This window comes from Rana temporaria, chromosome 2 (assembly GCF_905171775.1).
Source record: "Rana temporaria chromosome 2, aRanTem1.1, whole genome shotgun sequence".
Lineage (NCBI taxonomy): Eukaryota > Metazoa > Chordata > Amphibia > Anura > Ranidae > Rana > Rana temporaria.
The window spans coordinates 345,951,238-345,972,453 of NC_053490.1; the positions used below are offsets into that span (position 1 = coordinate 345,951,238).

General features: G+C 39.6%; 1 protein-coding gene across 24 annotated transcripts in view; it reads right to left on the reverse strand.

The window, feature by feature from the left end:
• NFASC (neurofascin) overlaps positions 1-21,216 on the reverse strand; it is a 211,027-nt gene that overhangs the window by 86,130 nt on the left and 103,681 nt on the right. For 19 of the 24 annotated variants that reach the window (XM_040337564.1, XM_040337563.1, XM_040337567.1 and 16 more), the window contains 4 exons: positions 20,015-20,137; positions 11,542-11,712; positions 9,492-9,548; positions 1,885-1,996 (listed from right to left, as the gene is read on the reverse strand). In XM_040337564.1, coding sequence (XP_040193498.1) covers positions 1,885-1,996; positions 9,492-9,548; positions 11,542-11,712; positions 20,015-20,137 — 463 coding nt within the window. The remainder of the gene's footprint in view (positions 1-1,884; positions 1,997-9,491; positions 9,549-11,541; positions 11,713-20,014; positions 20,138-21,216) is intronic. The other 5 variants (XM_040337571.1, XM_040337570.1, XM_040337586.1 and 2 more) reach the window with 1 other exon arrangement.

Here is a 21,216-nt window from a genome sequence, read left to right on the forward strand (position 1 = left end):
TTCCTCTCTTGTGGGCATCCACGTGACGTCTGTAGACACGTCATCATCGACGTCACCTTCCCCATCACTAACAATAGAGAACTCGGAGTAGGCAGCAACAGCGGGCACCAACCTCCTTGGGCTGATCTGAGTACTGTCGTCAGACTGCTGAGTGCCGGCTGTTGCTACCTCCTCTTCCTGATCCAATGCCAAGAATGGCTGCTCCGAAATGTCTTCTGATGGATCAAGTGGAGGGTGAGCCACTCAACCAAGTCTGGTGCATCCTTTGAGGTAATTGAACGAACATTGTGCCACTTCCCACTTTGGCTCCAGCCTGGTGCTCCTGCCCTACCCCTACCACCCCTGCGGAAGGGCCTGCCTCTTCCTCTGCCTGTCATTTTTTAAATGACCCTGTGACAAAAGTCTCTAGAGAAGCGCAGTTTATGTGGAAGAAGGTATATAACAAAATCTGTAGTTTTGGGGGGCCACTGGTTTATCGCACCAGTTATGAAACTTTTTTTTCACAAATTTTGTCACTGTGTGTAGCAGAAGTAAAGCAGCAAAAGCGACACAAATTCTGCAGTACCCAAATACATTATTATGAAAGTATATTTTTAGATAACAGTCCGCTTCAATCTGTCTTTTTGGGGGGCCACTGGTTTATCGCACCAGTTATGAAATGTTTTTTTCATTAAATGTTGTCATTGTGTGTAGAAGAGGTAACGCAGCGAAAGAGGCAAAAATTCTGCAGTAACCAAATACAACAGCAGTCACAATGCTGCACAATACAAATCCACTATAATATGCTTTCTATATTCGAAAGTATATTATAAGTGTATATTACACCTATATACAGCACAGCAAGTAGTACACATATACCAGTGCTTGAAAGGACTTTTGTGGACCTGTTAGGTAACGATTTGTGTCACTACAGTCTGTCCCTGCTCGAAACAGCAACCTGTCCCTACACTGACAAAAAGTATATGATTGTATTCCACACCTATATACTGCACAGCAAGTAGCACACCTATACCAGTCCTTAAAAGGACTTTTGTGGACCTTTTAGATAGCTATTTGATTGAATACAGCCTGTCCCTGCTCCAAACACCAACCTCTCCCTACACTGACAAAAAGCAGAATGTAAGATGGCCGCCAGATCAGGTCTATTTATAAGGTAGGGGGTAGGGGGTAGGGGGTATGTTCATGTGCTGAAATGTCTTAATTGGCTGTCCTGCACCACCTGATGGATGTGTCAAAGTTCTTCTCAATGTAAAATAGCGGACGATATGTTTCCTTTTGCTCCATGGAAAACCTACATTGCAATGAACATATGATGCAGCCCTGTTTCTGTTTATAGAAAAAGTACATTTCCATTTTAAGCAGATGGGAGTCCAGCAAAGGCCATACTTGGTATGAGTTAAGCTCCTTTATGATACCCAGAATGTTATCTTAGTACAAATATATTCTCAGTGTCTCAACTGCCTATATAGTAGGTATGAATGTAAAAAGTGGTATTATATCATAGAACACCACAGTCTACTCCACCTTTAGTTTTGTATCATCCACTATGTGGCAACATTTTTGGATATCTGAAAGTAGATCACAGCTGAGGGCACGAGGATGGTTCCCAAATATGTTGCTGTTGCTACCAGATGTTAGTGTACTCATTGAGAGCATTGAGATGGTTCAAAGATCTTATTAGTTTCGAATTTTGAATTACGGTATCCCCTGTGTTTGGTTAGGTAACCATTAAGATATTCATAACATGGACATTTTATTTATTTTCTTTTTGTTTCCTGAAAATGTTCAAGCTTGTAATTTTACTAGAAAATCCCCATATACTTTTTTTTTGTGACAGTTTGATAAAACATTCCAATTCCTTACTAAATAGTTTACAATACTTACACTCCAGATGCAATGCACTCCAGAAGTAGATCTTCATCACGCAGAACCAGTTTGGTGCTTGATGTCCCCATAGGCAGTAAGAATGTTGGTATCCGCTCTGGAACCCCTCGAGCTGGAAAATTAACATACTAAGGATGTAATCTTTACTAAAAACTTTAAGGGTCCCTGCACACAATCATATTTGATGTGTCTGTAAAGGTGTGCCATCCCTTACGTAAATTAACTGATAATAAAATTGTATGATCTCTCTAAAGCAGCAATTTATACCCTCCACAATGCTATAAAAGTACATTCGAATTTCTACCCTCCACAATGAGATGTGTGAACACCATTACTGATTCTCTCATTATCTTCAGCCCTAATGGTGGCAAGGTGTTCGTTCTTCTTTTGCTACATTAATCAAACAGTTCAAATAATAAACCATTAGAACTTTAAATTATGAGCAAGGTAGCAATATTAGAATGTTAATCAATAGTATAAAATAAATGTATCCAGTAATATATTTATATTAGAATAAATTGCTGCTTTAGTGCTTGCCACACTGGAATTCAGTTGAGTCTTGGGTGAGATTTAAATTGTTTTAAGGATCACTATACATGTTTATTAAGATGGACAGACAGACACACAGACAGAGGTCTGTATGCTTTTCCTAATACAGTTTAGTTGATGTTGTGTAAAGGCACATGTGTGATTTATACCTCTGTTTCCTATTAGCACATGTCAGGCCTCGTACACACGACCGAGTTTCTCGGCAAAAACCAGCAAGAAACTTGCTGGGATTTTTTTATTTGCCGAGGAAACCGGTCGTGTGTACATTTTTCGACGAGGAAACTGTCGAGAATCCCGTCAAGCCAAAAAGAGAGCATGTCTTCTTTTTCCTCGACGGGAATGGAGAAACTTGCCTTGTCGAGTTCCTCGACAGCCTAACAAGGAACTCGACGAGGAAAACGATGTGTTTCGCCCGTCGAGTTCCTCGGTCGTGTGTACGAGGCTTCACAGTATTAAACCCAAAAGCAAACATTTATCATATTGCAGCTTACCAATTCTTAGATGTGTACAGATGGCTGTATTAATTTTATTTTTAGGCTTTCTTTCTTTTATTTTCATCTGGTAATCCAGCCAGTAAGTCTGTTGTTTTTGAAAAGAACAAGCTCTCTTGCAGTTACAGGGATGAGACAAGTAATTTGATAGTGGTGCTTACCGTGAACGGTTTTTATTCATGTTAAAAAAAAACGTTATGCCAAAATGGAAATAAAAATGCTTATAAAGTGTTATCTGGAGTCTGGCTTTAATTTGTTATGCCCTGTACACACGATCGGAAATTTCCGATGGGATAAAATCAGATGTAATTTTCCGTTGGAATTCCGTTCAAGCTGTCTTGCATACACACTGTCAGACCAAATTCCGACCGTCCAAAACGCAGTGACGTAAAACACGCTTCCGAGCATGCGTTGACTTGATTCTGAGCATGCAGGTTTTTTTCTTCGTCGGAGATCCACACAGACGATCGGAATTTTCGATTATTTCCATTGGAAAAAATAAATAAAACATATTCTATTTCTAAACTCTGATGGAAAAAAAATGATGGGGACCACACATGGTTGGAATATATGAAAAAATTCCGTTTGACATTTTTCATCGGAAATTCCGATCGTGTGTACAAGGCATCAGTGTATCTAAATATGGTAGTATTAAACATTTAACACTCCCCTCCCTCCAGGCTGACAATGCTAAATCTGCCTCCTGGAGGAGGGTGGCACTCTAATAAACCACGGCTATGGAACGCTCTACCCGTGGACATCCGCTTGGAAGAAAACCATCTGGCCTTCAGGAAGAAGCTTAAGACCCATCTCTTCTGAAGACACAGGCGGACACTGGCTGCAAAAGCCCTTAGTTTGCGTTTGTCGCGCTATACAAGTTACTCATTCAAGAGTGTTACTGGCCAGATCATCAGGTGAAAACAGAGGGGAAAACACGTAAAAAACAAAACGAATGCAGCCACCACATCTAATGATCTGTAAGCTATAATATATTCTAATTTTGGTTCTAGATTTAATACCGCTTTAACTAGTGCCTCTGACAGCAAGAAATGTATCTTACAGGGAATTTTAGCACCTAAGTAAAAGCTGAGGTTTCTTTTGTATGACCATATTTGCCTTTTATTAAGATTGGAATTTCACTATACATTATTTTGAGTTTTAAACTGCAATATTTTATAACTACCACTGAGAGCAGATGTAAAATGCAAACAATCTGAGCAATGCTACTGTTGCTTTATATGTTTTAAATGTGGGCAATATAATGGTACATTTTTACAATTATGGAATAAACTGGTTTATTTTATACAGCTGCATAATTTGGGTATACATTCTAGGTGAACATCTAAAATGCAGGTTTTAATTTGTAATTTAAAACACATGCACCAGGAAGATGCTTGTAAAATGGAACATTGACATAAGTATACCTTGTTTTATAAATATACCCCTAAGAGCCGGTTCACACAGGGGCAACACGACTCCGGCCACGACTTTGCAAGGTGACCTGGACATGACCTGAGCACACACCGCAGCGCGACTTGGGGCGACTTACAAGGTGACTTCAAGTCGCCTCCAGGACAGGGGACTTTCCAGTGGTCAATCAAACAACAATCAGCTCTGTGGGAGGGAGGGGGATGAGGGAGGGGTTTGCCTGAAAAAACGATTTCTCTTCCTGTATTGTTGCTTCAGTTAAGACACGATCCGACTTTGGAGGCGACTTCCATTGAAATCAATGGGTACAAGTCGCCTAGAAGTCGGATTGAAGTAGTACAGGAACCTTTTCTAAAGTCGGAGCGACTACAGTAGTGTACATTAACCTGCCTGGCGGTCTTCCCGAGTCTGACTCGGGGTTAGATTTTCCTGCTGCGAGCGGAAACCCCGAGTCAGACTCGGGCTTGCCTCGCTAGATCCACAGGCACAAGTTACTTACCTTGTCCCTGGATCCAGCGATGCCACCGCGCTGTGTGAGCGAGTGGGACCTCGCTCGATTCACACAGTGCCTCCGTGTGACGCCGATCTCCGTTCCCTGCGACGTTACGACGCACGGGGACGGAGAACGGCGCCAAATTCAAAAAAGTAAACAAACACCTTACATACAGTATACTGTAATCTTATAGATTACAGTACTGTATGTAAAAAAAACACACCCCCCTTGTCCCTAGTGGTCTGTCCTGTGTCCTGCATATCATTTTATATAATAAAAACCTTTTTTTCTCCCTGCAAACTGTAGATTGTCCATAGCAACCAAAAGTGTCCCTTTATGTCAAAAATAGTTTTAGATCAGCTAAAAAACAGCGATAATAAATTATAATCACTTGCAGAATTGTGCGATAGCGATTTGTGGGGAAATTCGTCATAAAAAAAAAAAAATAATGACAGCAACAATTCTGCAACTGAGCAAATTTCAGTGATTTTGATTTGATTACATTATTGAATAATTTTTAGTAATAATTATATTATTATTTGTTATAATTATTTATAATTATTTATTATATTATAATTTATAATTTTGTTTTTAAAAAAATGTCATACCTGGGATGCCTATTAGAATCTTGTTTGGTCAGATTTAAGTGAGTTATTTCTAAAAATTACAGACCTACAATATAAAACGCCAAATTTCCTTGCAAATAATGGTACCGCTTTTAGCATGTTTTTTCTGACAGAATCATACCGCCAGGGAGGTTAAGACGGGTCTCATTGACTAACATGGAATTTGATATGTTGCACGACTTGGGGCGACTTGGGGCGGCTTCAAGTCGGATCCCAAGTCGCCCCTGTGTGAACTGGCTCTTACTGGGAAGGTGGCAATGAATGTTTTTTTTAAAGGAGGAAAGTTGGATGCTCTTTCAGAAACAAAACAAAGGGTATTAAAGGTTCTTATGATAATTTTGTAACGTAGGCATTAACTAATCACTTTAGCTCTGAGACCTGTATACGCCTTATGGGTCAGTGTACCTTTTGCATTTCTGCTATGGGACTATTGCGTCATCGATAACTGTGCTGTTACATAAGATAACAAAGCAATACATATATTGTTTTATACAAATACCACTACGTCTTTCTCTTGTCAATATTGTCTTTCAAAAATACAGTAATGTTATTTTCTATACAATATAGAGACAAAATATAAGGATTTTTTTTTTTCTGGATTGACCAGTGTTAGTTTTAAAATAACTTACTTATAGTTACTGTAGCGCAAAAGTAAACATTTTACGCTATAATTTGTTTTGTTAACAGGGACATTATATTTATGTTCCTAATACAAAGTGTTACATTCAAATGAAACAAAGTAAAACTAAAAACACTAACATTAATGGTAAAAATATATATATAAAAATAGCAAAATGATAACTAAGGAAACTAAGGTTACATTTGGGATACAGTTAAATCCTTTGTTACATTTTAAGTTTTGTGTCCCTGCTGGGAAGCTTCACTCTCTATTTGTCTTGGTGACCATTATCACAGGGATAGAAAGTAAGAGAAAATATTTTAGAGTAGGAGATGAGGAAACAAAATCCTCCAGCGGAGACACCTGTTCCAGGGCCAACTTTCTAAGATTGGAATCCCAACCATATTGGAGAGATTTCCTTTCATGTCCTTTTGCGTGTTCTTTTGCGTGTCCTTCTGTACAAAGGTACATTTCCCAAATGGGGACACAGTCAGCAAAAAATAACGTAAGGTTTTAACCCTTTCCTACTTTATCTAAAAGTAAAAAAACATAAATAAATACCTGACATAAGGGTTACTAAAGGAATTTTTATTTTTATTTTTAATAACAAACATGTCATACTTACCGCCACTGGGCAGTTCGTTTTGCACAGAGTGGCCCCGATCCATGTCTTCTGGGGTCCCTCGATGGCTGTCTCTGGTCCTCCCCACAATTAGTCACCACAGTCATGCGAGAGCTCGCATGGTGGTCATAGCCATAGCCATAGCCTCTCACTGTATCACTCGGCCCCGCCCCTCGGCGTGCCGCGTCACTGGATGTGATTGACAGCAGCGCCAGCCAATGGCTGCGCTGCTCTCAATCCATCCCCTCTAGCCAATCAGCGGCCAGGGTGTGCGGCGAAGAGGATCGTGGGACCGCGCGCGGGACTTTCGACAGCATAGATTGCATTAAGGTGAAAAAAAAATTTCCTTTACAACTCCATTAAGGAGGTATATAGGGACACCATTTATTAAACTATTGCTTTAACTGAGAACATATTTAGATCAACATTCATTCCTTTGATCTGTTGTGAATGAGCCAAAATAATTACAATGTAGCAACAGTAATGTAGCCAAATCATAAGTATTATGACACATCAGACACTGTGGTGTGAATGTCTCTTTATACTGGAACAAATAAAGCTATCAAAGAGCCAGCCAGGCCACCAGGAAGTTTGCTTTCTGTATTAATGTGCAGGTTTGTATTGTCATACTACTTGTATATTGTCCGTGAACAATGTGGAAGGCACTTGAAAATCCTCATTTATAAACAATAAAAATTAACTTTGGTAGTAAAAAAAATGAGCTCCAAGGATGTGAGTATCATGCTGTCTTAAAAGCAATGACAAGAACTTGCTTGAAAACATGGAAGCCACAAATCACAAGTGCAAAGCCAGCTTTTGTTACAGACACACAAATAGCAACAGCCAGGCCATTAAACTAAAAATAGAAGCAAAGCAAATACATATTTTATGAAAACATACCTAGAATGTTTACTTAACAGCATTAAAAGAGTTGGGGGATATCTAGAGATAACGTAATAACATGTTCATGTAACAATTATGTACATGTAGTTTCCAAGATCAGCTTGTCTGCGAAAATAGACAATGATTTAATCAAGATGAACATGCATATTTTTGTATAACCACATTATATAGTCATATGTTCTCTCAAAAAACATGTTGCTGATTAAAGCTTACTTTTTAATTTAAGAAATTATGATCATGTCACAGCTGCTTTAAAGGGGTTGTATGGGTTCAGTAAAAAAACAAAAAAACAATTGTATACTTACCTCCACTGTGCAGATGGTCCTCTTCTGGGGTCCCACGGCGGCTCTGGAGGCTCCTTCCCGCAAGAGCTAACCCCCTCTGGGAAGTTTTCTCCCGAGTGGGTTACCTTGCGGGCGCCCGCTCCCATGTGATACACTCAGCCCCGCCCCCCGGCTCGCTGCGTCATTGATTTGGTGACAGCAGCGGGAGCCAATGGCTGCGCTGCTATCAATCTAACCAATGAAGAGCCGACAAGCCTTTTGGAAAGTGACGCGGGAACGAGCCCACAGAAGTTCGGGGCTCAGGTAAGTAAAACGGGGGCACGGGGGGCTGGAGAGTTCAAGGTGTTTTTTCACCTTAATGCATAGGATGCATTAAGGTGAAAAAACACAAAGGTTTACAACCACTTTAAGTCTCTTTGTACTCTTTTAATACAAGCATGTCATATCCCTATACATTCCTGCCTTTGAGATAGAAATAGGGTGATTTGCTTTAAGGAAATGTATTATGGTTAGAAGGACTAAAATTAATGTAAAAGTCTGCTTATTTCCTTCTAGCCAGGTAAATATTTATAGGTAAGGTTGATCCATTGAATATCCGATTGCCTCTTGGGGAATCGGGAAAACATTTTTTTCCCCCGGCGCAGCAAATTGGATCAAATTGTTTATTTTTTGCCTTCCTCGGGATCAACTGTGGGTATAGGATTGTGTATATGGAGGTGTGTTTTTTTACTCTGTGGGTTGAACTGGATGGCCAAGTGTCTTTTTTTTCAACCAGTCTAACTGTGTAGCTATGTAACTATAGTATATACAGTATTACATATGAATGTTCTGTACTTATTTACCCAGCCATAAGTTGGTTATCTTGCTACCAGTTTTCCAGTTTCACCCTAACTTGGTGTTATAAAAGGACCAATTTGCAAACTGTAGTAAATGAGTCAGAGGTCCTTTCTCATGTGTCACATTTTTATTTTTAAAACAAAACACAATAAAGCAGATATAGACAATTAAAGTTTCTCTTAGTATAGAAAAAATCAATACGGGCAGAAATACCTGTATGGTTTTTTATTTACCTGTATTTTAATGACCACCATGGTGATGAAAACCAGGATTAGTAATTTTTTGTCTTTATATTTGTTTTTCCTCTTGAGTGTTTAGGAGAAACATAGTTTCCTAAGACCTCTGTAACACATACTCCCTAAATCGAAAATATAATCATTTTAAACTAGAGATTGTGGATTTGTGGATTTTTTACCTTGACACATTTTACAACCCCTAGATTCTGCCCTTTTCCATTATATTATTACTAAGACTGGTGTATAAGCATCAGTCACTTTTGCTCAATCAAATCCCTTTTATTTACCTAAGAAAACATATTTCTACATTTGGAATTGTTTAATAGGATCAGATTATCATGTAGGCTAGCAGTCATTGTATAAAAAATTCTAGTAAATGTAGCACAATGATACTACATTTCATATTTTTGAATAGTGACCTGACTGGAGTTTTCACCTATATGAAATGTTATGAGTATAATGAATACTGTTAGCTACAAGGTGAGTTAGATTGGAAGTCATAAGACCCCAAGGACTCACCATGATACATAATAGTATGGTTCACGGAATGTACTGCAGAGTCATTACGGGAATTCTCTGTAATAAACAAAACATGGTGAGAGCCCTGGAGGAACATATACTAAAGTGATAGATCTGAAGAAGAAAATATATAGGGAATAAAAAGATGTAAGAACACAAAAAGCAAAAAAAAGAAAAATAAAGATTTACCAACGTGAAAGATTGGGGCCTCTTTACAAAGGTTCTAATTGCCATTTTACATTATTTTTTATACACAACAATATAGTAAATTAAATGGAAGGAAACTGGATAAGAAGTTTCCTAAAGTTGGCATACATTTTTGAAAATTTGGTCACTTTGTAAGAGTTTTGTATCAATATTTTTTTTTTTTTAACCAATGTACTGTTTACCATTTTTGCTCTGACATCAACTCTACCCACTTTGAAATTTATAAATTGGAGATAAAGGGAAATGTGCAACGAAACAAATGGCAATCAGTCTTTATAAATAGGCCCCTTGGTAAGTAATACAACAATAATAGGCGTGAGTGTGCTCGCAAAAGCATGTAGCAAACATTCATTACAAACCTCAAAAGTAGACACAATTGATAAAGTAATGTCTTTAGTTAAAACAGATCACAAAAGCAAGTGATAAAAGACAGAGACGTGGTAGGAGAATGAAACATTCTGCTATGCAAACATAGCTGAAATTAAAAAACAGCAAGGCATTCCAAGCAGCAACAAGCAAAATGCAATTATTACACAAAGTGGTATTTTCACCAAAGAGCATGAAACCTCTAGTAAAATAAAAGCAAAATGATAAATAACTTAAAACAAATAACAGCAATTTCTTGTGGCATATGGCAAAAACTGTGTTTACCAATATGATCTAAAGGAGGACCTTGTCACACTGTTCAGGAAAAAGACCTGAAAGATAACACAGAAAATACAGAAAAATACAAAGTGACACGTTGTAAAGGTTCATTTTTTATTTTCGAAATAGGTTCCTTTAAGCTAGTGCATTGTTGGTTCACTTACCTTTTCCTTCCATTTCCCTTCTAAACTTTTTTTTTTCTTTGTCTGAATTTCTCACTTCCTGTTTCTCCTCAGTAAGCTTTCCACCATCATCCGAGCGGTGGTTAGTCAGCCAGAACAGCTTACTGAGGAGGAACAGGAAGTGAGAAATTCAGACAAAGAAAACAAAGGAAAAAAAATTAGAAGGGAAATTTAAGTAAAAGGTATGTGAACCAACAATGCACTAGCTTAAAGAAACCTATTTAGAAAATAAAAAACAAACCTTTACAACCCCTTTGATACCAAGTGGCAGTGTAGACTTTCTTAGCATATACAGTACATAGGGATGGCAGTCACTCGAATACTCTGCATCTCAGTGGTGTCACTAGCTTCCAGCATGGTCTTATAATTATAGATCACGGTTACTGCCTATTAAATGGACACTGATTTTTGTTGACCTTAGGCAGCCCATACATATTTTAATTTTTTTTTTCCCTTCAACCATCCTTCAACAAATGTATGGTGGATAGGGGAATCCTCCCCGCTTAGTTATTTTATTCTGACAGCGGGAAGACTTTCCTGCATTTAGAATACACTGATAAGCTCTGCCAGATATATTCGGCAGCGCTGATTGAGAAGCAAAAACTTGACAGGACGGTTATACATAAGCCGATCAGTAGACCGACTTCTGTACAACCACTCTGCTCATACATGGATCGAAATTTGGCCAGTCCCTACTAAACCAGATGAATTTGTATGGCCGGTTTTAGGTATTATGGAGCTTTCTAAAAATTGTTTCTATAAAAAAAGATCTTGAAGCTGTTTTTTTTCAAAGAAGTGTGCCACTCAAATATAATATAGATTTGATTAATGCCTGTTTTAGTCTAGTCTGACAATATAATTATAAAGATGGCATAATGATGCATAATATAGCACTATAACAGTTGACAGCGACTTGGTGATAAATTAGGCTCTTCTTAAATGCAAGTCCATACCTTTGAGAAAGAAAATGTATTAAAACAAAGATTTGGGTCAATAAAATATAAAAGCTCACTTACTGGTCAGCACTTTTAAAGTGTATGCATTTTTCTGCTGTATGGTATGTGTGAAATGGGAGCGAGCATTGCAGCTATAATCTGTCACAGCATCCTCACGCAAGACGTTAGAGAAGTACAGGTCTCCGTTCAGACCCTGGGACACTCTTCTGTTCTGCACAATTGGTTCCATTGCTAGACAAGCAAGAAAGGTATCAGATTTAGCATATCAGGTAAGGATAACTGAGTATTGTAAACACATTCACACTAAATAATTAACAGAAGGTTTCCCATTTGTAATCTCAAAACTAGACAATTAATTAAAAAACATGCTTTATTTACTGAATTAGTTAAATATTTATACCTTGAGATATTTAGCCCTTAAATTGAATGTTACATTGTATGATGTATTATTGAAATTTGTTTTTTCACAGACTAAGGCCCCTTTCGCACTAGTGAACCAATCGGGTCCGTTTGCCAGTTTTTCAGGCGTTCCCGATCAGAACTTCCAGTTTCCTCTATGGAGCGGTAAACGTGTCCTAACACTGCATTGGATGGAGATCGTTCTGTGATTGATGGCTCACAGAAATATTGTAAAATTATGGAAACATTTTAGTGTGCTTTCATTATTGAGCTAAGAGCATAACATTACACCCTATACATTTTTTTTAAATGGAATAAATTATCCATCATCTTGGAGGCAATACACTATACAAGTTTTTATTTCTTTATTACTGCATTCCCAACTGGAGAAGCATTTGGCCCCTACAGAGATTAGGAGATCCTGTCTTTCCAACATACAGAGGAAAGTTACCAGAGGCTAAGGAGGTGATCAAACACTGGTCCAGTGACATCTTGGGATCATCACAAGACCCTGCAGAGGGTTGTATCTGCATGCGCTGTAGACCTTGCCACTAACGGAGGTCCACCTTATCTGGTAAGGTTACCCATTTCGTTTGACGTCCATCACAGGGAGCAACCTTACCTGCGGTACTGGTGGATTTACTTCTGTCCTCTTCATTATTGCCTTCTTTCAACACAGTTTTTTTTCTTTTCTTCCCTTCCTTAATTACTTTGGAATTGGAGCCTTTTCACAATAGGAATGGACTTCCTGCTTACTTTTTTCACATCTTATTTCCATTGAACTGTATTCAATTTTATAAATTTTTTTCAGGGAGCATTCATGTGTTTATGTGTGTGATCTTTACTCATTTTTGGTAATTCACACTTGCTGCACTGTTGTCATACTTACTTATGTATATCATTATTGTTTATATTGTTTCCCAATTTTGATCGTTTTTTGAACCTTCAGGATTCACATTATGTTCACTTAGGCCCCTTTCACACGGGGCGGATCAGTAATGGATCAGCGGGGATCGCTCCGTTGATCCCCGCTGAGCCGGCGGATGACAGGGCGGTCCCCGCACACTGTGCAGGGACCGCCCTGTCTTTTCTCCGCTCTCCCCTATGGGGGGATCGGATGAACACGGACCGTCTCTCCGTGTTCACCCGATTCGATCCGCCAGACGGATGGAAAGGTAGGTTTTTCCTCCGTCACACTTTGGCAGATCGGAGCGGGTCGGATGTCAGCGGGCATGTCACCGCTGACATCCGTGGCTCCATAGAGGATCACGGAGCGCCCGTTCAGGTCCGCCTAAAAAACTAGCAGGTGGACCTGAACGGGCCACCCGTGTGAAAGAGCCCTAGGTGTGGTTTATATGTTTCCTTTGATCTATTTAGATACCACGATTCATTTATACAAGTTTAATAATCACACCTGATTCACTAATCACTGGTACCAGCAAGGGTTTTTGTATCTTGAGATACACACCCCTGTGTTTTGTTTGCCATCACAGGGTTTTCATTCATTTTATTTAGCGTGACTTTCTATCATTTTATATTTTGTTTTTGCATGGTCTCACATGTTTTGTATGTGTCGCAGCTTGGCTTTTATTAGCTATTTTTCTATTTTTATTTTTTTATTTTCTCATTAGCGCAGTATTCCCCTTACCACTTGTATTTCTAGTGAATTTACCTCAATGATTTATCAATTTTTTTTGGATGTGTATACAGCAATCAGCTATAACATTATGATCACACACCATAACCCATTGGCGCATAGACTACTTTGGATTTCCGAGAGTATGTTATGATACTTTAGGTTTGCGAGATGGGGCTCCATGGATTATTTATTTTTCCAGGACATCCCACAGATGTTCGACTGGATTGAGATCTGCAGAATTTCGAGGCCAAGTTAACACCTCAAACTCGTTGTGTTCCTCCAACCATTCTTAAATTCACCAAACCAGGCCACCGTATTCCTTTTCTCTGTGATCCAGTTCTGACTGGTCTGCAGGCTATACAGCCCCATGCACAATAAACTAAAAGGCACTGGGGGTTATTTACAAAAGGCAAATCCACTTTGCACTACAAGTGCACTTGGAAGTGCAGTCGCTGTAGATCTGAGGGGGACATGCAAGAAAAATAAAAACCAGCATTTTTGCTTGCACATGATTGGATGATCAAATCAGCAGAGCTTCCCCTCATTTCAAAGCTTCCCCTCAGATCTACAGCGACTGCACTTACAAGTGCACTTTCAAGTGCACTAGCAGTGCACTTGTAGTGCAAAGTGGATTTTCCTTTAGTAAATAACCCCCACTGTGTGTCCTGACTAGAGATGTGTAATTTCCAGAAATTTTAAGCCATGGAAAAAAACTTTTTTTCCCCTGTTTTGTTTCAGGAAAAAAATAGAAACTTTAGAAAAAATGTAAAAGACATTCAGTGTAAAGTAGTTTTACATTTTTGTTACACTGGGAAGGTAAAATGTATATAAAAGTATTATGCTTGAAATAAAAGTACAGCACATTCAGTAAATAAACAAAATTTGCTTTTTAAAATCTTATATATATTTTTTTTTTTTTACAAATGGAATAACAAGAACTGTATATATTAAGAATTCCAACTATACAGGAGAACAGGTAACCCTCTTTTTCCCCTCATAATAATTGAAAAACTCCCTGCCAAATGCATTTTCATTTATTGACAATGCTAATCCAGAAGCATATATTGCTTTTTTAATAGCTTGATCAATGTTCTCCTGATTTTCAGGTGTTATTTTATTTATAAATGGAGGTATTCTGTATTATTATTTTTTTTGTGTTTACAACACCTCCTTACTTAAAGTGGAGGTGCACCCGAAAAGTTAATTTTTAAGATTAGATTGAGGCTCATTTTGTGAAGGGGAATCGGGTAGTTTTTTTTAAATCGAAGCAGTACTTACCGTTTTAGAGAGCGATCTTCTCCGCCGCTTCCGGGTATGGGCTGCAGGACTGGGCGTTCCTATTTGATTGACAGGCTTCCGACAGGCTTCCGACGGTCGCATACATCGCGTCACGATTTTCCGAAAGTAGCCGAACGTCGGTGCGCAGGCGCCATATAGAGCCGCACCAACGTTCGGCTTCTTTCGGCTACTCGTGACGCGATGTATGCGACCGTCGGAAGCCTGTCGGAAGCCTGTCAATCAAATAGGAACGCCCAGTCCCGAAGACCATACCCGGAAGCGGCGGAGAAGATCTCTAAAACGGTAAGTACTGCTTCAATTAAAAAAAAACTACCCGATTCCCCCTGACAAAATGAGCATCAATCTAATCTTAAAAAAAAAAAATTCGGGTGAACTCCCGCTTTAAAGATGATGCTAGTGAAGAAACGACTGCAAAATCTGGTGCAGCTGTGCATGGTAGCCAATCAGCTTTTAACTTCAGCTTGTTAAATTAAAGTTCAAAAGTGGAACGTCCGATTATTCGTCTCCTCCCCCCCTCCAGTGCCACATTTGGTACCTTTCAGGGGAGAGGGGGAACAGGTACCTGTTTTTGACAGGTACCCTTCCCCAATTCTGGGAGATCGGGCCACGGCCCCTGTCTCTCGGAGATTGGGCCCCCTCTTACTTCCTCCGCTGCTTGACCAATTAGAAAGCACAACACTCTTCGCGCATGCGCAGTAGGGAACTGGCCTAAAGGCTTCACTGCCGAATTCCCTTACAAGGAATGGCGGCGGCTGCACCCGACAGCCGATCTGAAGTTCGGCTGGGGTGCCGACATCGCAGGCTCCCTGGACAGGTAAGTGTCAATATATTAAAAGCCAGCAGCTGCAGTATTTGTAGCTGCTGACCTTAAATTTTTCGTGGGGGGGGGGGGATGGTTGGACCTCCTTTTTAAGCTTTAACAAAAAGCAACTGGAAGCTGATGCAGAGCAGAGCTGATGTAGAGCTGCACCAGATTTTTCACTCTTGCATTTTAGTAAATCAACCCCTTTGTGATAATCCAGAAGAGAACTCTGGAAGGAAATGTTTCCAAACTCTAAAGCCTCGTACACACGACCGGTTTTCTCGGCAAAAACCAGCAAGAAAACCGCTGTTCTTTTGAAAGGTCAGTGTGTACACTTGGGCGGCAAGAGATTCTTGCCAAGAATCTCGTCAGGGAAAACTACGGGTTTTTCCTGACGAGATTCTTGCCCGTGTGTACAGGGCCTAAGTGTTGGTCCTACCAGTCTGACCAGACTATAGGTAAACATTATGCCGTGATGGTGGAGAACATTAATAGGAATCATTTAAAGCTTATAAAGATAAACAAATTTGTCTGACAAATTTACCCTCTTACCTGTCAATTTAGGCCTGAGAAGACAGAAACTATCGTCTACTGCAGGGATAAGCAATTAGCGGACCTCCAGCTGTTGCCAAACTACAAGTCCCATCATGCCTCTGCCTCTGGGAGTCAAGCTTGATGCTGTCAGAGTCTCGCTATGCCTCATGGGACTTGTAGTTTGGCAACATCTGGAGGTCCGCTAATTGCTTATCCCTGGTCTACTGTATCCCAACAATCCCCCAACTGTAAGAGGTATAAGACGGGGCCCACAAGCAAATTAAACTAGTGCTTTTCCCCCTGCAGTGACCCCTAGTGGCAGAAATGCATATTTATCATTTAAGAGCTGCATTGAATTGTATTTCAGGATTTGCATGTCTCCAGCTGAGAGTGTAGAAATCTTTCATTAACCTCCCTGGCGGTATGATTCTTTCAGAAAAAAGGTGCTGAAAGCGGTACCATTATTTGCAAGGAAATTTGGCGTTTTATACTGTAGGCCTGTAATTCTTAGGAATAACTCACTTAAATCTGACCAAACAAGAGTATTGTAGGGATCCCGGGTATGCAATTTTTTTAAAAACAAAATGATAAATTATAATATAATAAATAATTATAAATAATTATAACAAATAATAATATAATTATAATAAAAATTATTCAATAATGTAATCAACTTAAAATCACTGAAATTTGCTCAGTTGCAGAATTGTTGCTGTCATTATTATTTTTTTTTATGACGAATTTCCCCACAAATCGCTATCGCACAATTCTGCAAGTGATTATAATTTATTATCTCTGTTTTCTAGCTGCTCTAAAACCATTTTTGACATAAAAAGACACTTTTGGTTGCTATGGACAATCTACAGTTTGCAGGGAAAAATAACAGTTTTTATTATATAAAAGTACATGCAGGACACTGGGCAGACCACTAGGGACAAGGGGGTGTGTATTTTTTTACATACAGTACTGTAATCTATAAGATTACAGTATACTGTATGTATAGTGTTTGTTTACTTTTTTGAATTTGGCGCCGTTCTCCGCTCCCGTGCGTCGTTACGTCGCAGGCAACGGAGATCGGCGGCACAGGAGGACGCTGTGTGAATCGAGCGAGGACCCGCTCGCTCACACAGCGCGGTGGCATCGCAGGATCCAGGGACAAGGTAAGTAAACCATGCCTGTGGATCTAGCGAGGCGAGCCTGAGTCTGACTCGGGATTACCGATTGCAGCATGAAAATCTAACCCAGAGTCAGACTCGGGAACACCGCCAGGGGGGTTAAGTCTCAGAAATCTGTCATTAAGGTCTTCATGTTATATAGTATGAATACCATGTCATAGATATAATATTTATCATTGTAAAATAATTCCACACTTTTTCCAGAAATAAACAACAAACGCCAACAAATTTGTAATTTTTTTTCCCCAGGCCTTTTCAGTAATTTGAGTAAAAGTAGCTCAAATCAGACCAGATCCGACTACACAGGCCAGCCTTTGCTCCCCATGTACATCAAAGAGATTTAGCCGCCCATGATTCTATTGCCAGTTTTCATTACATGGACCCATTTTGGTAGGTCCTAACCACTGCAGATCAAGAACCTCCCATAAGAGCTCAAGCTTTGAACTTTCTTTGACCCCGTTGTCTAGCCATTACAGTTTGGCCCTTGTCAAAGTCCTCAAATCCTTACGCTTGTCCATTTTTTCTATTTTCAACACATCAGCTTAAGGGACAACATGTTCACTTGCTGCTCAATGTATCCCAACCACTTTCAATTGCCATTGTAATGGGATAACCAATGTTATTCACCTTACCCGTCTGTGGTCATAATGTTATGGCAGATTGGTGTATGTAGATGCTCAACTCTGGGTCCCCTTTCCTAAGGGGTAATCACAATGTGGACAGTTGCCATGCCCTGTGATAATCTGACTGACTTTTCATAAATTTTATCCAGGGTCATATTTTTACTCATGAATAATGGGGGGAACTAATGTGCAAAACCACACTAACTAGAGTAATATAACTAAAATTAATATTAACTAAGAAAACTAAGCAGCAGCCACAACAAAATAGTGCTCCCACACCAGTAAAATATTGATAAAGGGGAGATCCTATGATTAAGCCACGTAACGCGTGAGTAAGAGAGTCGGTGGTGACGTCATCTCCGCTCGCGGCCGAGAGCGGGGATAACCTTGTATACATACTACACGCTGTCTGTCTACAATTTTACTGTAAGTAAATTCATTTTCATTAAAATTTATATTAGTTTTTACACTGTGGAGCTTTTATTGTCCTTCTATTGAGAGCCATCCACCCTGAGAGCTTTACCGCTGGGAGCTGGGAAACTTATACCTGGGAGATTAAAGTGACATGGATCAACAGGCTGACCTGGAGAAATTGATCAGCTGTGTCAGCAAGCCAGCAGGAGTGGAGATCTTTATAGGCTTATTTTAGCCTCTTTTGAGGTGAGAGGCTTGGGGAAACGGAGCTTTTGTCTGCACGTTTGCACTGTGGGATCCTGTGTGGACTTAAGGATTCTTTGTTTTATTCTGCTTGGAGCACCTTTGCACCTTGGGATTTATAGGTAGATTCACGTAGAAAGGCTTATCTTTAGGACGGCCTAGCCTAGCCTGTTTAGGCTACACCGCCGTAAATTAGTTAGGCTAGTAGTGATTTTCAAACCACTTACCTGCTAATCTACGGTGGCGTAGCCTCAAACGAGTGGGCGTAAGGGCGCCTAATTCAAATGTCTTGGAGGGGAGCGTGTTGTATGAAAATGAGGCTTGACCTCACGTTTTTTGAAGTTTTTTGACACTGCGCATGCGCCGGGAGACTACATTTCCCAGTGCGCATTGCGGCTAAGTACGCCGTACGGGCCTATTGATTTCGACGTGTACGTAAACGACGTAACTCTCGATTCGCAGACGACTTGCGCAAAAAACGTAAACAATTCGAACCTCGCGGCGGGAACGGCGGCCATACTTTAACATTGTTATTCCACCTCATAGGTGGAATAACTTTAGGCCGCCTAAGGCCTTACGGAAACAACGTACTTTGACTGCAGCAGGCTCGCGTACGTTCGGAAATCGGCGTACACGCTCATTTACATAAACTACGCCGGCCGCAATGGAAGCGCCATCTAGCGGGCAGTAGAAAAATTGCAAGCTAAGATAGAACGGCGCAAGCCGTCCTATCTTAGCTTTGTTTAAGCGTATCTCTGTTTGAGCATACGCTTAAACAAACGCTGGCGTAGATTCAGAGTTAGGCCGGCTTATCTACTGATAAGCCGGCCTAACTCTTTGTGAATCTACCTATTAGTGCTGATTGAAATACCTTAACAAGATTTATTTTGAACACTTGATCTAAAAACCTTTACACTTAGCTATGGAGTGATAAGTGTGCACAGAGACTCACATTATTTTTTTATTTATCTTCATCTATTTATATGCATGGTTTTGACACTTGCATCTATTTATTCACTTTTTATTATTTATTTTGTTGATATTTGCGTTTCACATCATATTTATATTAAGTGGTATTGTTTTCTTTCTATTAATACTCTCATGTGATATATGTATTTTATGAGTATTTTATAATATTAGATTGGTGGTATCATTTACTACTATCATTCACGGATTAATTAAAAATCACTCAGCTCACCCCCCCACCTCCCTCATCCGTCCGTTGAGGGTTGGTAGGGCAATTGTTTCATTAGGAGTGATACATCTTTTCTGGCCCATAGGGATTATCGGATTTAGTTTGAATTTTGATTTATACGTTTTACTATTTTTATTAACACAATACAATACCTATAAATATCCTCACATTCTAATAGTTGAAACACACATACTAGCCTCTCCCACTTACAGCTGCTCATCCAGAATATGACTGGAGGAGGGAGACCAGGAGGAGGGTTGCATTGCAGAATGAGAGATGTCCCTTCATTGACAACAACCGGATCTAAGTTTTCTTTTGGCCATAGTGGAGATCCTGTGAAATTAAGGCATGTGGCAAGGTTATGAGATATTTGAGATACACTTTCATACATTAATGAATTAATATGAAATCACTGAGTATGTTAGAATAACCTATATTTATAAGAATATAAGAATAACAAATCCAAACAATCAAGCAACAATTGTAAAGTTCTATATAAGAATTTGAATGTCCAGTATTTAATAAATAAAATAGATTGATATATATAAATATAGTGGGCCAAATCCTCAAAAAGCTGTGCAAATTTAGTTTTACCTAACTTATGTCATTTAAGTTACGGCGCCCTAAGTTGGTGTCGTAAGTGCCGTATCCACAGCGCATTTGCGCACAAAATTGCGCTTACGTAACTTAAATTCCGAGGCGTAAGGCAGGGTTTTTGCAAGTGGGAAGGAAGTGGGCGTGCTTCATTGTAATGAGCCGTGACCCCATGCAAATGAAGGGCCGGCTGTACTGCGCATGCGCGCACGAATCTGCTTCTCACTGGGCATGTGCAGAACTGACCTCAGCGCAATCAGTGAGATAGGTAAAAGGCCAAGCGTACTTAGTTTGAGGATCGCCCTGTGTGTAAATAGCCCCAGTCAAACACACTTCCCTTGCAAAAGTATTTCCCTGTGTTCCCTTCCTTGAGCAAGTTGCTTCTGTTCAGAACGTTTGTCAGTGTTTGTTGGTGAGTTGTGTTTGTGAGAAAAGTTGTTGCGGAGTTGTAGAGTATATTTGGTGTTTGTTTTTGATAAGTGTTTTTGTTTTTTGTCTTTGTTTTTTTTTTGTTTCCCTTTTTTGCCTGTTTGTTTTTTAATTTATAGTAGCTGTCTGCTTGTGTTTTTTTATTTTTTTGTGCAGTGAGTTTGTTTGTTTGTTTGTTTGTTTGATTGTTTGTTTGTTATGTGTATTGTTGCTTTTTTTTTGGGGTGAGTTTCTTGTTGCTGGGTGGTGTCTGTGATGGCCCCCAAGCGCAGGAAGCTGAATTTTACCCTGGGAGAGAAGCGAATTCTTGCTCAGGGCATCATCAAATATGGGCATTTTCTCCATGGCCCTGAGAGCCAGAACACCACCCCGGCCAGGAGGAAGGAGAT